The following is a 19,242-nucleotide window of genomic DNA, read 5'->3' as shown; positions in this document are numbered from 1 at the left end:
GGTAGATAGAGAGCGCTCCTATGCACTGGTTCAACCCCCGGATGTCAGTGAGCTGGGCTGGGACTAAAGCCAGCAGCCAGGAATGCAGTCCAGGTTGTCCATGTGCACGGCAGGAACCTAATTACTTGAGCCATTACCACTGCCTCCCTGGGTCTGCATTAGCAGGAAGAAGGAACCAGGAGCCAGATCAAACTAGGCTCTCTGATGTGAGACAGAACGTCTTAACTGCTGGGCCAGTTGCCTACCCCTATGGTTTTTTTTTTTTTTTTTTAATTTAAAAGTCAGTTACACAGAGAGAAAAGGAGAGGCAGAGAGAGAGGTGCATCTGCTGGTTCACTCCCCAGATGGCCGCAACGGCCAGAGCTGCGCCGATCCGAAGCCAGGAGCCAGGAGCTTCCTCCAGGTCTTCCTATGTGGGTGCAGGGGCGCAAGGACTTGGGCCATCTTCTACTGCTTTCCCAGGCAGCCTAGTCCCAGCAGCCAGGACTAGAACTGGCACCCATATGGGACATTGGCATGGCAGGCTGCAGCCTTACCCACCATGCCATGGCGCTGGCCACAGGAGTCCTCAAATCTTAAGGCATAAAGTGGTCCTGAGACCACAAGGTTTGAGAACCACTAAATTAGGGTTGGGGGTTTTTGTTTTTAAATTTTGTTTCATCCTATATGAACATCTCATTTTATATAATGGGATATGAAAGCCCTGAAAAGTTAAGTATGTAGAATTCTTGTGATGGAACCACATTGTAAATGTGCTAACAGAGCTGACTGATGCATCTACTCAGTAAATAAAAGCTACCGTGGAATTAGTTAATTTACATTTAGTAATCTACCCATAACGAGTCCTTTAACAAGGCCAACAATCATCCTAATACAGCTGTCTTTAGGGTTTAGTTTTTCTGAATATCGAATTTTGAGTTAGGGATCCCTCTATCCGATGATCTCACGATATAGCAAACCACTGTATTTTGTATACAACACTTGGGGCACACAGTCCTCTGAAACCCGAGACTGAAGATAACATAATGGACATTTTTATGTACTGCACTGGGTGTCAGTTTCCAAGCTAAGCACGTCAGACACACTGAATCACTTACACTTAGAGGAATCCGACATCAGCACTGTCGCCCTCAGGGACGTGTCACCGGTCTCTCCTAAAGAGGGACGCGGCATCGGCGTGCCCAGGGCAGCCTGCAGCTGCCGCTCCTCGCTCTAAGGCTGAGAACCGCCTGGGCTACGTCTGCGACCTTCACACGAAGCTGTGCTGGAATCCAAATCCTCCGGGAGATTCAGGACCAAGCTTTTCCGCAGATGACGTTCAGGGCCTTTAAGGGGAAGGAGGGATAACTGCACCTGCCCTGCTCAGTCAGCTCCCAGCTCGCTCTGGGGCGCAGCCTTCCTGGGGACAGTACAGGGAGTCTCAGACACCCAGACCAGAGGCCGGCCCGACAGGGATCGCCCCTTGGTACGGATGCCCATCCTACACAAGGTTTCCATGGCACACGGGCACCTGTACCAGGGAACCGCACAGTCTTCTCACGGCGCCACGCGCCTACAGAACTCCAGTCATCTAGCACCCCACAGTGTTTCCATGCCGGCTATATATCTCACATATAAAAATCCTAACTAGCTCATCTCTCAATCCGCACCCCAAACCCCGTGAGCTAAGCGAAGCACAGACAGGCTGGCTGCACAGCAGTGGATGCTGACGCGGGCCCCGCAGCGCTGGCTTTTAAGCTCGCGACGCCCCCAAAGGGGCAGGACGCACGGCAGCCTCAGGGGGCGTGGCCGAGACCAGGAAGTGGGTGGGGCTGCGGCGCGGTCGCCTAGGTTACCAGGAGGCGGAGCCAGCGAGGCTGCTGTGGCCCGGATGTCGGGGCGTTCCAGCCGCATCCGCTGACCCTGGAGCGACTGCCAGAAGCCTAGGAGCGGCTCATGGGTGAGGGGGCGCCGAGGGTCGGGGGAGCGCCTGTCTTCGCCGCGGCTTCTTGGCTGCGCGGCAGGTCCGGGCTGGGCTGGGCGCGGCGCCTGCTCGCCCCTTGCCGCCCTTCCGGCCCGGACTCTTGCCGGGGTCGGGGTGGTCGCTGCTCCTGGCGCGTTGGCCGCCCACGGGAGGCCGGGCCTCTGGCTGTCCGGTCGGAAGTGTGCCCTCGGCCGCTGTGTTTCCTCCGAGGACAGCGGTAGTGCGCACGGACCGGAGGGGCCGCCGCCGCCGCTGGCTGCAGAGTTGACCGGGTTCGGCCGCGGCCGCAGGTGCGGGTGTAGGAGGTCCCTCCCGGGGAGGCTCGGCGGTCGCGCCGTAAAGTCGTCGCCGTCCTCCGCCTCAGCGAGCGCTGGGAGCCGGAGTTTCCTTTGGAACGTGATGGGCTCTTGCTTTGTTTGTTGCACTGGTTTTCAGACCCTGGGCTTTGAGAGACCTTGGATTATTTATATTCCAGTGTAGGAAGATAGATCAGGAAGTTCGCGGAAACTGGGGTTAGAAGACACGTTTCTTGTGGTGCAAAAATTTTTGAAACCTGTTTTTTGCACAATGCACGTTTTCTGGGAATTTTTCGAAGACCCCTTATATTTGGCAAGCATCTGGTAAATAAAGTCCGTAGGAAAAGCTGCGGATTCTTTAACTTCTGCTCTCACCAGAAGCGTGAAACAGTTCGTGCTCATGCCTGAGCCTAGAACAAGGTGATTATAATGGGTTAAGCAAGTGCCAGTTAAAGTGAGGAAGCCCATGGGTCTGAAAACTAAGAGATTTTGTAAAAGTGAGAATATTAAACTTGAGTCGTTTGCACCTGGGCTATCCCTGTTTGAATTCCAGTCTCCTTGAATCTGGAAGGAGAAAGGCGTCTCTAGGTGGTGAGTCGGGGAAGCATGTGAGAAATGGTTGTGAAGTCATGAAATGCACAGTGTCCCACAATAATTCACATATACACCGCGCTTGACCGCGTTCCCGGAGAGCAGGGGCCCTGGTGTTTCCTCCTGGCCCCCAGTGGCTCTTAGCTGTGCGTGTGGACTGAGTGGACGGTCGGCAAGTGAAGGGCATGGGTCTCTGATTAAGCATCGCTCCCTCCTGGCTCCTCCCGCAGGTGAGGTCCGGGCCGAGCTGCAGGGTCTTGTAGCTGCTGTTTTATTTTCCCCAAGCCTGAGATTGCGTGGAGCTTTGTTCAGAGCTGAGTGTGTTTACTGCAGGCCTGCCCTCGGTTCTGGAATCACACCCTTTCACCTTTGTGCTGTTAACACACGTGCTCCTACACACAAAGGTGGGAACAGGTGCTGTGTGCACAAAACAAGCAGCCGCCTTCCGTCGGGTCCGCATTTTCTAAAGCTTAGTTTGGAATTTTATGATCAGTGAAGTTCCCAAGTGGAGTCCAGTCAAGGTGAGTGGCTCTGTGGAGCCCAGGCTAGACCGTGAGGTCTGGAGATGCCTTGCTCTGCTGGTCCAGGACCTTACTCACAGGGTGCACTCAGCAGGAAGTCCAGGGTTGCCTTCTGCAGTGCCACACACTGGAATACACGCACCAGGCTCTTGCCTAATCCATGTCGCGTCTTACAAGGAAGCTGTGATGAGCTGTGTCTGCCCAGTGCCTCAGCTGTTACTGCATTATTCTTTTCTAATCACAAAGATGTCACTCTACTGGCGTTTGTTTTTAAAAAGCTGTCGATATTCAACCAGCCTGCCTTGGACTTTACTGCGGGAAGACCCTGTTATTTAAAAACGGCTCAACTGAAATATATGGAGAATGTGGGGTGAGTCTGCTGTTTGTGTTACTTCATTGGTGAAGTCTGTTTGTTTTGTGGAATCTCTTTAAAATATACTCATTAATTTATAAGAGAGAATATGAGACATTAATAAAGTCCTGGTTTGAATTGTTCTCTTGATATCTGTAATACATCTTTCCTTGAGAGTCAGGTATTAAGTGTTTTTAAAAACCTTTTATAATTTTATGGTAATTTCTAATTACATTTAAAAAGGATCTAGTGCATTGGCTTGTCCATTCAGTTAACATTATAATCCAGAACATTTCTTGGAAATCATTTTTTGATGTTTGTAGCTAGGTTTTTCATTGAGTGTTTACTATTTTGGTAACTAAGTAAAAAGAATCCTTTCTACTTTAACATTTTATAACTTTCTACTTTAACGTTTTACAACTATAGCACAAACACTGTAGATTTATTTTTGTGTTATGTATGCTTTAGTCTTTATTTCTGAAAGCTAACATAGACTTAAATGTTTAAGATGCAGTGCGACGTTTAACAGTGTGGTTCGGGGCGGGTGTTAGCGTCCAGAGTGTCTGCATGTAAGGTTGCTCTCTGTGCATTGTAGGTGTGCCCAAGAGGACAGAGGACCGACGCCCAGAAGCTCTGTCAGCCCTGCACGGAGTCCCCGGAGCTGTACGACTGGCTCTACCTGGGCTTCATGGCCATGCTCCCTCTTGTGTTACACTGGTTCTTCATTGAGTGGTACTCGGGGAAGAAGAGGTCAGCACGTTCTGTGAAGTGTCCACAGGACTGGTGCTAGAGTAGTTGTCATTTACAAGACGTTATTAAGCACTAATAATTGCTCTTGTGTTGTTTAAAAAGTTAGTAAACCCATTTTTCCTTTATATTCTGATTACTTTTTTTTTTTTTAAAGATTGATTTGTTTATTTCAGAGGTAGAGTTACAGACAGAAAGTCTTCCGCTGGTTCACTCCCGAAATGGCTGCAGTGTCCTGAGCTGGGCCCATCTGGAGCCAGGAGCCAGGAGCCAGGAGCTTCATACAGGTCTCCCACTTAGGGCCATCTTGCACTGCTTCCCCAGGCCACAGTAGAGAGCTAGATTGGAAGTGGAGCAGCCAGGACTCGAACTGGCACCCGTATGGGATGCTGGCACTGAAGGCAGTGGCTTAGCCCACTGTACCATAGCGCCTTCCCCTGTTCTGATTACTTTTTACTGTGGTAAGAAAACTCAACGATAGAGCATGTCTTAGTAACTATTAAGGGAACTATCCCTTTTTTTTTTTTTTAAAGATTTATTTTATTTATTTGAAAGAGTTACAGAGAGAGGTAGAGATGGAGAGAGAGGTCTTCCATCTGCTGGTTCACTCCCCAGATGGCTGCAACAGAGCTGAGCTGATCCAAAGCCAGGAGCCAGGAGCTTCTTCTGGGTCTTCTGGGTGTAGGGGCCCAAGGACTTGGGCCATCTTCCACTGCTTTCCCAGGTCATAGCAGAGTTGGATCAGAAGTGGAGCAGCTGGGACTCGAACCGGTGCCCATATGGGATGCCAGCACTGCAGGTGGCGGCTTTACCCGCTGCGCCACAACGCCAGCCCCTATCCTTTGTTCTACTGAAAATGATCTTGAAAGAATATTTTTAAATTTCTCAACTGTAATACTTTGAACAAAAAATGATTACAAAGCTGTATATTGATTTAGAACAAATACTTTGAATTTTAATATTAGTCATCTAATATAATGTTGTTAAAAGTGATCCAGCTTTAACTTAGTTGTAAAAACTTGTGCTAGGACATTAAGTCAGTAGACATTTTTTGGGCACTGTGTTTTGTGTTTGGAAGATCCGGGTAGGAGACACAGAAATGACTGACATGGTGTATGGTCATAAGCAGAGGAGACAGATGTGTACATAGCTATAGTATGAATCAGTCCTAGAGACGTAGGGACTGAGTTAAAAATGAATGCTCTGGAGTCACGAAGAAGGGAGAGAGAAATTGTGCCCAGTGGAATCTGGGAAAGCTCAGGAAGAACAGTGTAGGCAGAGAAATCCCACGAATCACGGTGTGGGCGTGTGAGGTGTCTGATCTGGGTTGTCACAGAGTGAGTCAGTGAAAGGAGGAAGGCTCTTGTAAGGATGTGACCTTTACTGTGGGCATCAGGAAACTGTGGATTCTGTCTCGGCACCCTTCAGCCGCACGGCTTTCCCTGACTTCCTCGGACTTCTCAGAACCTTGTCTGCTTTCTGTGCGCTCCCTTCCGCCTCCACGAGCTCACTGCCCAGCCTGAGTACGTGTCCTCCCGCTGCACCCTCCCACCTGCCTGCCTTCCTCAGACTGCAGCTCCAGTGCACCTGCTGGGGAGAGGCCTTACCGACCCAACCTGCAGAGATCGCTCTCCCGCGTTTTCTTTGACAGCTCTCTTGTTTGTTTTATTTTCATGATCGGCTCATTTAATGTCCCTCCCACGCCAGGCTTTGAGCTCCGTGGGGCAGTGGCGTCTCTCATTGTCCTCGGTGGACTCTCAGAGACCCGAGCAGCAGCTGGCACATGACCACAGTCTGTGTCGGCTGGGTCGGTGGTCAGTTCATGAAGGTCTGGGCTGGGAAAGTAGCGTCACTGGGTGCACGTTAGGAAGATGGTTTCTGTGGAGGGCGGTAGAGGTGAGGTACTAGAAATCTCTTGTCCAGGAAATGACGGCCAGACTGCAGTGTTGGGGTGTGCAGACGATGGTCAGATGGGAGTAGAATCAGCGTTTCCCTGGATCTAGGGTAATTTTTTATGATAGGAAATCACTCATTATTTTTCAAAAAGGATTTATAAAAACACTTTTGAAATAGCAGGCCTCATGCTGCTTTAATTTCTATTAAATGAGATGTTAATATGAGATATTAATGAGAGATGAGGGTGAGAAAGAAGATGTTATAAACTTTTAAGTAAAATAAAATTACCCTTTATCTAACTTAAATAAAATGACTCAGTTAATTGAGTGGGACTTCTGTGCTCATAGGAGAGAAGTAGGGGTATATGGGTGTACCTCACCAGATGCACTTAAGTGTCATGTTAGATTTGTTTTGAGAAACATGAAGCAGAGGGTAGAACAGAGGAGTGACCTGTTCTGGTAGCAGAGAGGGGAAGAAGGAGCAGGTGCTGTGGACAGCAGGCTAAGCTATAGCTTAAAACACCAGTATCCCACATGACAGTACCTGGTTTAAAAACCTAGCTATGCTGGCGCCGTGGCTCACTAGGATAATCCTCCGCCTTGCGGTGCCGGCACACCGGGTTCTAGTCCCCGTCGGGGCGCCGGATTCTGTCCCGGTTGCCCCTCTTCCAGGCCAGCTCTCTGCTGTGGCCCAGGAGTGCAGTGGAGGATGGCCCAAGTGCTTGGGCCCTGCACCCCATGGGAGACCAGGAGAAGCACCTGGCTCCTGGCTTCAGATCAGCGTGGTGCACCAGCCACAGCGGCCATTGTGGGGGTGAACCAATGGAAAAAGGAAGACTTTTCTCTCTGTCTCTCTCTCTCACTGTCCACTCTGCCTGTCAAACAAACAAACAAACAAACAAACAAAAAAACTGGCTACTCCTCTTCTGACCCAGCTCCTTGCAAATGTACCTGGAAATGCAGCAGATGATGGCCCAAGTACTTGGGCTACTGCCACCCATGTGGGAAACCTGACTGGGTTCCTGGCTTCAGGCTTTGGCCTGCCCCAGTCCTGGCTGTTGTGGGCTTTTGGAGAGTAAACCAGTTGGAATCTCTCTCTCTCTCTCTCTCTCTCTCTTTCTCTCTTTCTCTCTTTCTCTTTCTCTCTCTCTCTCTCTCTCTCTCTACCTCTACCTCTACCTCTACCTCTACCTCTACCTTTCAACTCAATCAATAAATCCTTTTTAAAAAACAAGATAAAAAGAGGGGAGTGAGCACTTGGCCCAGCAGTCAAGATGCCACTTGGGATGCCCGCTTTCCCTGTAGAGGACCTGCTTTGATCTTCAACTCCGCATGTCATTCCAGCTTTCTGTTAACGCGCACCCTGGGAGGCAGCAGACAATCACTCACGTGTGTGGGTCCCTGCCTCCTGCATGGGGGCCCAGATTGAGCTCTGGGCTCCTGGCCTAAGCCCAGCCCAGCCGTCGATGTTGCAGAAATCTGAGGAGGGAACCAGTGGGTGGATGATCTCTCTTCATGTCTGTCTCTGCCTTTCAAAATAAGATGAAAATTAAAAAACACAAAGCAGAAATTTGTAGTTAGCTCTGACTAGGAAATTGGTAGCAAAGAATATAAGAGCCATCTGAATTTTCTTGACACTTCCCACTTAAGGCTGGCTGAGGCTAGACCAGTGTTTTCAGTCTTTGTTTTTCTTTCTTTCTTTCGTTCTTTCTCTTCCTTCCTTCCTTCCTTCCTTCCTTCCTTCCTTCCTTCTTTCCTTCTTTCCTTCTTTCCTTCTTTCCTTCCTTCTTTCCTTCCTTCTTTCTTTCCTTCTTTCCTTCTTTCTTTCCTTCTTTCCTTCTTTCTTTCCTTCTTTCTTTCCTTCTTTCCTTCTTTCTTTCCTTCCTTCTTTCCTTCCTTCTTTCCTTCTTTCTTTCTTTCTTTCTTTCCTTCCTTCCTTCCTTCCTTCTTTCTTTCTTCCTTTCTTCCTTTCTTTCTTCCTTTCTTTCTTTCCTTTCTTTCTTTCCTTCCTTCTTTTCTTTTCTCTTCTCTTCTCTTCTCTTCTCTTCTCTTCTCCTCTCTTCTCTTTTCTTTTCTTTTCTTTTCTTTTCTTTCTTGGCAGAGTGGACAGTGAGAGAGAGAGACAGAGAGAAAGGTCTTCCTTTTTCCATTGGTTCACTCCCACAATGGCCGCTGTGGCTGGTGCACCACGCTGATCTGAACCCAGGAGCCAGGTGCTTTTCCTGGTCTCCCATGGGGTGCAGGGCCCAAGCACCTGGGCCATCCTCTACTGCACTCCCTGGCCACAGCAGAGAGCTGGCCTGGAAGAGGGGCAACCGGAACAGAATCCGGCGCCCCGACCAGGACTAGAACCTGGTGTGCCGGTGCCGCTAGGTGGAGGATTAGCCTAGTGAGCTGCGGCGCTGGCCTCAGTCTTTTATTTTTCATTATCACCTCTATAAAGAGCCATTTTTTCCCCTAATTCACCCATTAAATTTTCATTTCATAGTTACACTGTTTTACATATATATATACACACACTTACATACTGTAAATGTGTCTGTGCTTCCTGAATATATGAACTGTAAGATTTTTTTGTTCTTAAGAGCTAATTCTTTTTTATTTTTTTTAAAGATTTATTTATTTATTTGAAAGTCAGAGTTACACAGAGAGAGGAGAGGCAGAGAGAGAGAGGTCTTTGATCCGATAGTTCATGCCTCAATTGACCTCAATGGCTGGAGTTGGCTGATCCAAATCCAGGAGCCAAGAACTTCTTCTGGGTCTCCCACGTGGGTACAGGGCCCAAAGACTTGGGCCATCTTCTACTGCTTTCCCAGGCCATAGCAGAGAGCTGGATTGGAAGTGGAGCAGCTGGGTCTCAAACCGGCACCCATAGGGGATGCCGGCACTTCAGGCCAGGGCGTTAACCGGTTGTGCCACAGCGCTGGCCCCAAGAGCTAATTCTTGCCTACTTAGAGGAGGTATTAACCTACTGAATGTGTATGGCTAATTGTTAATGAAAACTGTCCTCTCTGGCAGCCTTGCCTTCTCCAGAGTTTAGTCTTAAGTTTATCATTAAGACCAGGGCGGGGCCTGTGCTGTGGCGCAGTGGGTTAAAGTCCCAGCCTGCAGTGCGGCATCCCATATGGGTGCCAGTTTGAGTCTCAGCTGTTCCACTTCTGATCCAGCTCTCTGCTGTGGCCTGGGAAAGCAGTGGAAGATGGCCCAAGTCCTTGAGCCCCTGTACCCACATGGGAGACCCGGAAGAAGTTCTTGGCTTCTGACTTCAGATCAGCTCAGCTCTGGCCATTGCAGTTATTTGGGGAGTGAACCAGCAGAATGGAAGACCTATCTCTCTGTCTCTGTCTCTGTCTCTACCTCTCTCTGCAACTCTTTCAAATAAATAAAATAAATCTTAAAAAAAAGGCAAAGATTGGCAGAAGTTGCATATTTTTATATTGCAGCTCCCAAAGCAGTCAGAAGCTGTGATTCTTACATAATTGTTTTTTACATAATTTACGGCTTTTAGGATGCATTCATTCGGTGATACACAGGGAAGCCTGCAGTATGCCCGGTGGTATTGTAGGCTGTAGGGTTCAGAGATGACTAAGATGTGGGCGCTCAGAGTCCTCTGAATGACAGTCCAGGCGTCACCTTGTATACACGTATGTATGTTAAAGGTGAATTCAGATTTTTAATGCTGGCATGAAGAAGAGAGTAGTTGGCTGTGCCCTCCCAGAGGGAGTGATACCTCAGAAGAAAAAAGCTATCTTTAAGCTGGATGTTGAAAAAATGAGTAGAGTTCACTAAACAGAGGAGTTGAAAGGCTCTCTGAGCAGGAATAAGACGGGCAAGCATGGATGCACAGGGAGGATGGTCTGAGCTGGGGGTGGTGTGTGAATCGGGGTGAAATGAGGTTAGGGCATCCTGAGATTGGAGCAGGAGCAGTCCTAGGAAGTGTTCACAGAACCTGGAGCTCACCCTGAGCCGATTGTGGACACAGTTTGCCAGGTTGGTAAACTGTGGCTGGGTGGAAGGTGAGGCCTGCCCCGACGTGCGGAGGCTCCAGGAACATGGAGTGATGTGGACGGCTGGGAGACACTGCTGGTGAGGGGAGCTGCTCTGAGAGGCGGAGGAGACTCAGTGTTCCCCAGCAGGGCCTCCATGGTCAGCCTGCAGCCTGTGAAGGTCACGCAGGGGGGTCAAAGGAGAGCACAGGCAACACAGCAAGGCAGTTACCATCCTCATCTCTGTCAGACGGCCGGGGCTTCTCCTCCTAACCACCCTCATCTCTGTCAGATGGCTGGGGCTTCTCCTCCTAACCACCCTCGTCTCTGTCAGATGGCCCAGAGTTCTCCTCCTAACCACCCTCGTCTCTGTCAGACAGCCCGAGTTCTCCTAACTGTCCTCGTCCCTGTCAGACAGCCGGGGCTTCTCCTCCTAACCACCCTCGTCTCTGTCAGACGGCCGGGAGTTCTCCTCCTAACCACCCTCGTCTCTGTCAGACGGCCCGGAGTTCTCCTCTTAACCACCCTCATCTCTGTCAGACGGCCCGGAGTTCTCCTCCTAACCACCCTCGTCTCTGTCAGAGGGCCCGAAGTTCTCCTCCTAACCGTCCTCGTCTCTGTCAGACGGCCCGGACTTCTCCTCCTAACCACCCTCGTCTCTGTCAGACGGCCCGAAGTTCTCTTCCTAACCAAACTCGTCTCTGTCAGACGGCCCGGAGTTCTCCTCCTAACCACCCTCGTCTCTGTCAGACGGCCCGGAGTTCTCCTCCTAACTGTCCTCGTCTCTGTCAGATGGCCCAGAGTTCTCCTCTTAACCGTCGTCGTCTCTGTCAGACGGCCGGGGCTTCTCCTCCTAACCATCCTCATCTCTGTCAGACGCCCCAAACTTCTCCTCCTAACCACCCTCATCTCTGTCAGACGGCCGGGGCTTCTCCTCCTAACCACCCTCATCTCTGTCAGACGGCCCAGAGTTCTCCTCCTAACCACCCTCGTCTCTGTCAGACGGCCGGGGCTTCTCCTCCTAACCACCCTCGTCTCTGTCAGACGGCCCGGACTTCTCCTCCTAACCACCCTCGTCTCTGTCAGACGGCCCGGAGTTCTCCTCCTAACCACCCTCGTCTCTGTCAGACGGCCCGGAGTTCTCTTAACCGTTGTCGTCTCTGTCAGACGGCCGGGGCTTCTCCTCATAACCACCCTTGTCCCTGTCAGACGGCCAGGGCTTCTCCTCCTAACCACCCTCATCTCTGTCAGACGGCCCGAACTTCTCCTCCTAACCGTCCTCGTCTCTGTCAGACGGCCGGGAGTTCTCCTCCTAACCACCCTCGTGTCTGTCAGACGGCCCGGAGTTCTCCTTCTAACGTCCTGGGGAAATGCGGGGCTCTGAGTGACCCTCCTGTCTGAAATAATGGAAGTCTGGGAAAGATAGACTCTGAGACATGTCTGATCCAGCTCTCTGCTGTGGCCTGGGAAAGCAGTAGAAGATAGCCAAAGTGCTTGGGCCCCTGCACCCACGTGGGAGACCCGGAAGAAACTCCTGGCTCCTGGCTTTGGATCTGCCTAGCTCTGGCTGTTGCAGCCATTTGGGGAGTGAACCAGCAGATGGAAGACCATTCTCTCTATCTTTCCCTCTCTCTAACTCTACCTGCCAAATAAATAATTTTTAAAAATGATAGTCAATAGGTTAATCAGTTCCAATTAAAATTAGGGATGTAGAAAAAATACAAAGAAATAATGGAATGTAACACTGGGTGATAAAAGGAGATGAAAATAAAAAATAGATACTGTGCAGTGCAGAATGAGAAGTATACTGTATTAGATACTGTGCAGTGCGGAATGAGAAGTATACTGTACCTGTAGTACCTACTGAGAATCCGCCAAGATTCAGACTCGGGAGATGGCCACAGGCACACTGCGCACCCGTCTACCCGTCTGCTCAGAAGCAGCACCGCTTGCTGGCAGGGCAGCCTGAGCCGTTGCTGTCAGTAATAGCTTCTCAGGCAGCCAGCCCAGGTGCAGGGGGAGGAGATCTCCACTGGGTGGGTGTGGAGGTGCTGCAGACTTAAGAAATAGTGACTTCAGGTTTTACAAAAATAATGGAAAAGCGATTCATATAACTGGGAAGAAAAATATATCTGAAACATAATTAAAAAAAAAAGAGAAGTCTTGCTTATATATGTCATCGTTAGCTGCAGAACATGGAAAATGGGGTCACACAGAGGAGAAGCAGGGTGCGCCTGTTAGCAGGCCCACTTGTGCTCAACGCTGAAGTCAGCACTTGTGTAGCTGTATGGGCTGGGCATGTTGAACACCGCAGCGCATCGCACCTCTGCGTGGTCCCCTGTGAATATCACGTGGAGCAGAAAGGACTGCCCGTTCAACCCATGCAAGCCTCAGAATAGAAGTAGTCAGTGGTGGGTTCATACCGCTGAATTTTGGAGTAATTTGCTATGATGGATGATGGAAACATTCAGATAAAAAACCCAAAGCATCTACCCACTAGACATGAGAAATAATGTGAGTTTACTAAAGAGGCTGTAAGATAAGCACAGAATTTGTTACTTTCCTGCAACTCCATTTGCAGTGCCACAAGCACTATTGTAGCAGGATTTGTGTAAGGAGACAAGACACCAAGGCCTCTTAGCAGGAAATAGTCTTTTATTATGCCAGCTTAAGACCCAGCTGGAATTTCTTATCCGGAAGCCTGAGCCCAGAACAAAGAGGGGTATTTCCTTATATGTGGTTTTAGCCTCTTTGTCTCACTTACATGGCTACATGCGGACGTTCTAATGTTACATGGCGGCCCCAGGCATTGATAGAATACCTAGTTACTGATGACTGTACACTCACACTGAGCCACCCGGCCTGCTGTTTGGCAAGGGTTACCACCATTGCTTTGTACTAACGAGCGGAACCTGAGATGTTAGATGTGCGCAGACAGGGACGTTCGTGGGCAGGCAGGGCACAGCTACATTTCTTCCCCAGGACAGATGCCACCTTTTCTCCTTTTCTGACCTTGGGAAAGCTTCCACCACAACTTTAATCATGTCACTTGGAAACAAGTTTAATTAAAAAACAAAGGCCTCGGGGCCAGTGCTGTGGCGCAGCGGGTTAATGCCCTGGCCTGAAGCGCCAGCATCCCATATGGGCACCGGTTCTAGTCCTGGCTGCTCCTCTTCCAATCCGGCTCTCTGCTGTGGCCTGGGAAAGTAGTGGAAGATGGCCCAAGTCCTTGGGTCCCTGCACCCATGTGGGAGACCTGGAAGAAGCTCCTGGCTCCTGGCTTTGGATCGGTGCAGCTCCAGCTGTTGCAGCCATTTGGGGAGTGAACCATCAGATGGAAGACCTCTCTCTCTCTGCTTCTCCTCTCTCTGTGTAACTCTCTGACTTTCGAATAAATAAATAAAATCTTTAAAAACAAAAACAAAGGCCTCTGCCACCCTTTAAATTACATTTATATTTGAGAAGCTAATCTTAAAATTTATATGAAAGGGCCAAGAATAGCCAAGATTACTGAACAAGTAGGAGAAAGTGTGTAATAGGAAGAATTATCATGTTCTGTTGTCACACAATAGATTAATAGACCTCAGGAATAAAAACAGAACCTGAAAACCAGTTGTAGATGAAGCTTAACATGGTAGAAGTGCATAGAACATTAGTGGGGGGTAATGAGGGCCTACTCAACACGATGCTACCGCTGGGGGAGTGGACGTCCTTAGATCCACCCTTACACTGTACACGGAAACCTCTTCTAGGTCAGTTAATGGCTTAAATGTGGAAAGCAAAACCTTAAAACTTAGAAGAAAATTGAGGGTCATACATTTTTTATCTTCAGATGTAGAAGAAACGGGAAGCCAACTATATTAAAATTGAGAACATGTTCATGAAGAAGGTGCAGGTTCAGTTTGCAGGCTGAGGAGGGCCTTTGCGCACGTGTACCTAAGAGTGGATAGACGGTGGTGTGACCCTGGTGTCATTACACGGTGGGGCCTTCTACGGGTGGCAGCAGTGGAAGTGACCTCAGCTGTACACAGCACCGTGGGTGCGTCTGGAAATGGACTTCTGAATGGAAAAGCAAGTCCCCAAATGATTCTGTTCGTGCAGTAGCGATCAACAACAAGCAAATTCAACAGTGATTCTCAGCCGTACAAACAGTGGGGGTAAAAACTTTAGAAAATGTAACGGTGTCATTTGATTTAGTGCAATGGTTACTCTAGGGGTGTAGAAAAGGGAGGAACACAGAAGCAGATAAAAGTTGTTGACTGTTTTAGTTACTGGGTAAGGTGGTGTGAGTATACAATGTTTATTATGTTATTTTGCTTTGTAAGTGATATATGTTACTTGTCACCTTTTATGTGCTTTTTGTATTAAGATAATTTAAAATAATGCCTAGATATCTTTAATTTTTTTTTAAAGATTTACTTACTTGAAAGGCAGAGTTAGAGGGGCAGAGAGAGCTTGCTTCCATCTACTGGTTCACTCCCCATATGGCCGCAAGGCAGCTTCACCAGCCCTTAAGAAAATTTTAATAACGATTTGGCCATATACTAAAGATGGAAGGTCTAATTCCTGCTCTTCTGTTACCCATTTGGGTAATACACACTGTTACCTGGGATGCGTATTTGTCTCTTTTTAGAAAATAAGGTTACACTTTTCTTGGACGGTTTTCATGCTTGGCTTTTGTTATCTCTAGAAGATGTTTTGGTTTGGGGATTTTTCAGTCAGAAGAGGCTTCGTATAGAATCCGTGTGTCAAAGCACAGAGGTGTTTTACTAAAGCCGTTTGAAGCTCACGGTTCCTGGTAACCAGGCCTCTCTTGCTTCCGGTCCTCTAGCTCCAGTGCGCTTTTCCAACACGTCACAGCCTTATTCGAATGCACCATGGCGGCTCTCATCACCCTGCTTCTGAGCGACCCGGTTGGGGTTCTTAACATCCGTTCCTGTCGCGTGCTGATGCTTTCGGACTGGTACACGATGCTGTACAACCCGAGCCCCGACTACGTCACCACGGTGCACTGCACCCACGAAGCCGTCTACCCACTGTAGGTATCTGTTGGGGCGGAGAGGCATTTTAGTTTAACTTTGTGGATTATTATAGATTTCATTCATTTCAACAGATCGGGCCTTGTGAAACGGCTTGTAGGCACTGGGGGAGATTGTGGAAATTATTTTCTTCTCTCAAGGCATGCAAACGTAGTGTAACAGGTGGTAATAGAAATGCAACTGGTATAAAAGAAGCGAAGGTATTTTTGTGTTGGTGGTGAACTATGTATAAACACTGCCACAGTGAACTTTATATGTTTCTTAGAATTGTTTGAAGGGAGAGCTTTAAGGAAACCCCTTTCTATATGTCCCTGAAAAGCAATAGAAGAAGAAATATAGAAGAAAGAATACAGGCTTTGTAAACAAAACCAGCCTGGGTTAGAGCTCTCAGTCTTCCAGCTGTGACGCCAAGTTGAACATGTGAAGAGCCTCTTGTAACCTCAGTCTTCCCACTGGTAAAGTGGGAATCACGGTATCTTACAAGATGCTGTGGGGACTACATGAATCACAATACTAGATACCATATGCTGTGCCTTACAAACAAGAGGAACTTAATAGTAACTGGCCTTGTTATTGGGGTGCTTGGGTTAGTGTTTCTTCATGTTTGTTTTTTCCAAGTAAATATAATTGCCATTGGACTGTTTTATTTTAAAATAGTAAATCCATAACATTCTGTAAAATATTATGGTAGTTGGTTTCAGAATTTCTGTGACTTGGTGTACATTTTTATGTTTTTTTTTCCTTGCTAAGAGTGAACAGAAAAACCTGGCATTTCTCACAGTAGTATCAAATCCCCATTACATAATGTGTTCAATGCAATTAGTTCTTTTTGAGCAAGTTTTCAAATAGTAAAGTGCCAAGAACATAAACAAACATGTATGTAAAAAGTGATTTTCAGAAAATAAGATCCAGATATTGAGATAAGAACATGTTTTCCACTTGCCAACCCTTGAGTCTTTTGAGTTGTTTGTGTATGTGTGTGTATCCGTCTGTACACTGTAGTGCATATATCAAGTGCTGCGCAGGTCCTCGTGGGGGACTCACTGACTCACACAGGTGCAGCCCTCAGGTTCAAGTACTCTGGTCGTGTACCGTCCTGGGGACTCGCAGAACTTAACCTGCCCCATTTAGAAAACTGAAGTGTATTTGGTTATAAAAGTGAGATAAGATACGTAAGTTCATGCACATTAACCGCTGCTTCTGCTTGTAGTAGTTGAAGCAGCTGTAGAAGGGTCAGACACTGCAGGGAGCTAGAAATGAGCTGGCAAGCAGGTGCTCGCAGCCCTCATGCTGCACCTGGAGCAGCCACTCTCACTGATGACCGATTCCTGCTGGGTGGGGTCTACCCTCAGAATCTCGTCTTAGCATTGTCAGTCATCACACAGCCTCACTAACTGGGGCATTTTCTACCTGGTCACCATCTCTCAGTTAAGCAGATATATATATATATATGTATGTATGTATGTATGCATGTATGTATGTATGTATTTTTTCCCTCAGCGGCTTCAATGATAGCCACAATGGAACAGCTTACCTGCCGTGATTTCTGGGAGGTGACGGTTGAGGTGGGGTCCTCAGGGAGCTCCATCTCAGTGCTGTGAGGGATCTTCTGCGGTTCTCCATGAAAGCTCTGCCCGCCAGCAGTGTGCGAGACTCACCTTTTTTTTCACATCCTCACCAACACATTTCATCTTTCAACTTTTTAATTTTTTTGACAGGCAGAGTGAACAGTGAGAGAGACAGAGAAAGGTCTTCCTTTACCGTTGGTTCACCTCCCAATGGCCGCTGCGGCCGGTGCACTGTGCTGATCTGAAGCCAGGAGCCAGGTACTTATCCTGGTCTCCCATGGGGTGCAGGGCCCAAGCACTTGAACCATCCTCCACTGCACTCCCTGGCCACAGCAGAGAGCTGGCCTGGAAGAGGGGCAACTGGGACAGAATCCGGCACCCCAACCAGGTCTAGAACCCGGGGTGCCAGTGCCGCAGGTGGAGGATTAACCTATTGAGCCGCAGTGCTGGCTTTCAAGACTTTTTGCCAATTACCTTACTGTGGTTTTAATTTGCACATCCCGGATTAATGATGTTGGACATTTTTTTTTCATATTGCCCATTTGTGTGTAGGAATGTCTGTTCAGGTCTTTTAATTTGACAGGCAGACTGAGAACAGAGCTGCCGTGTACTGGTTCACTCCCTAACTGCTCACAGCAGCCAGAATTGGACTCAGTCAATCCAGGTTTCCCGCGCAGGTGGCTAGGGCCCAACTGCGGGAGCCGTCACCTGTTCCCTCCAGGGTCCGCACTGGCAGGGAGGGAGGGGGTTGGAGGCTGGAGTGGCATCAGCCTCGGCACTGGACGTGGGATGTGGGCATCTCAGCCCCTGCTCGTGTTTAAAGTGCATTATTTTTCTTGCTATTGAGTTGAGTTACATACATGTTTGGGGTACTAACCCCTTATCAGATACTTGGCTGGCAACATTTCCTCTTTTCTCCTTAGGTTGTCTCTTAACTCTGTTTGTTCCCTTTGCTGTACAGAAACTGTGCAGTCTGATGTAAGCCCATTTGTCTCTTCTCCACTTTGTCGCCCAGGCCTTGGGAGTCATAAAACTGTTGCCTTATGCAGCGTCATGGAGTTTTTTTCCCCAATGTTCACTTCTAGCTGCTGTACACTCTCAAGTCTTACGTTGAAACCTTTATCCCACTTTGAGTTGATTTTTATATGTAGTGGGAGGTGAGGGTCTAACTTATTCTGCATGATAGCCAGTTGTCCCAACAGTGTTATTGAAGAGACTGCCCTTTCTCCATTGTGGTCTTGGACTCTTGTCAGAAATCACATTTTGTAACTGTGTGAGTTTATTTATCAGTTCCCTGTTCTGTTCTGTGGGTCAAATCATAACCAGATTGTTAATGCCTGCGTAGTATTTGAACTGCAAGTTGAACTGTTGGGTGAGAGGGTTTGAACACTTCAGGATCTTTGGTGTGTGTAAGCTGCCCAGCGCAGGCACCGGAGCACACCTGCTGCACCTGTGGTAGTCTGTGCATAAACAATGTTCTTTTGAAACCTTTTTTAGGATCTTTGATTTAAAAACGATTGAGGATAAGAAAGGTTGCAGACGTATGTTTGATGTTACAAATTGCTTGCTCCATTTCAGATACACCATTGTGTTTATTTACTATGCGTTCTGCCTGGTGTTCATGATGCTGCTGCGCCCTCTGCTGGTGAAGAAGATTGCCTGCGGGTTAGGGAAGTCCGACCGGTTTAAGAGCATCTACGCTGCGCTGTACTTCTTCCCGATTCTCACAGTGCTGCAGGCGGTCGGCGGAGGCCTGTTATGTAAGTGGAAGCGTGAAGCCGATGAAATATATCGTCCGCATGTGTAGTAGTACTGCTGCTCGCTTGATTTTGGAAGGTTGGTTTATTTAAAGGCAGTTACAGAGAGAGAGAGAGAGGGAGAGAGGGAGAGAGTCTTCATCTGGTAGTTCACTCCCCAAATGGCCACAGTGGCCGGGGCTGGGCCAGGCCAAAGCCAGGAGCCAAGAGCTTCTTCCAGGTCTCCCATGTGGGTGGCAGGAGCCCAAGTACTGGGGCCATCTTCAGCTGTTTTTCCCAGGCCATTAATAGGGAGCTGGATCAGAAGTGGATCAGCTGGGACTCAAACTGGCGCCCATATGGGATATGGTACTGCAGGTAGCTACTTAATCTGCCACACCACAGCCCCAGCCCCATTTTTTAATTTTATTTTATTTAGGATTTATTTATTTTTATTTGAAAGGCAAGGTGATAAAGAAAAAGAGAGAGAAACCTTCCGTCTCCTGGTCACTCCCCAAATGGCTGCAACAGCCAGTGCTGGTCCAGGC

The 19,242-nt window shown here is 48.4% G+C and overlaps 1 protein-coding gene across 8 annotated transcripts in view; it reads left to right on the top strand.

Moving 5' to 3' along the window:
- JKAMP (JNK1/MAPK8 associated membrane protein) overlaps positions 1 to 19,242 on the top strand; it is a 30,215-nt gene that overhangs the window by 2,907 nt on the left and 8,066 nt on the right. For 2 of the 8 annotated variants that reach the window (XM_089322483.1, XM_089322484.1), the window contains exons 2-5: positions 3,650 to 3,741; positions 4,319 to 4,473; positions 15,183 to 15,389; positions 18,537 to 18,718. In XM_089322483.1, coding sequence (XP_089178609.1) covers positions 4,412 to 4,473; positions 15,183 to 15,389; positions 18,537 to 18,718 — 451 coding nt within the window. In that variant the 5' untranslated portion in view covers positions 3,650 to 3,741; positions 4,319 to 4,411. Of the gene's footprint in view, positions 1 to 1,781; positions 2,254 to 2,812; positions 2,851 to 3,617; positions 3,742 to 4,318; positions 4,474 to 15,182; positions 15,390 to 18,536; positions 18,719 to 19,242 lie in introns of those variants that run through there. The other 6 variants (XM_089322482.1, XM_017349412.4, XM_070065093.2 and 3 more) reach the window with 6 other exon arrangements.

This window comes from Oryctolagus cuniculus, chromosome 20 (assembly GCF_051225735.1).
Source record: "Oryctolagus cuniculus isolate XC-2025 breed Fujian yellow rabbit chromosome 20, ASM5122573v1, whole genome shotgun sequence".
Lineage (NCBI taxonomy): Eukaryota > Metazoa > Chordata > Mammalia > Lagomorpha > Leporidae > Oryctolagus > Oryctolagus cuniculus.
The sequence above is the reverse complement of the archived record's forward strand: the minus strand, read 5'-3'. Positions and strand labels throughout refer to the sequence as shown.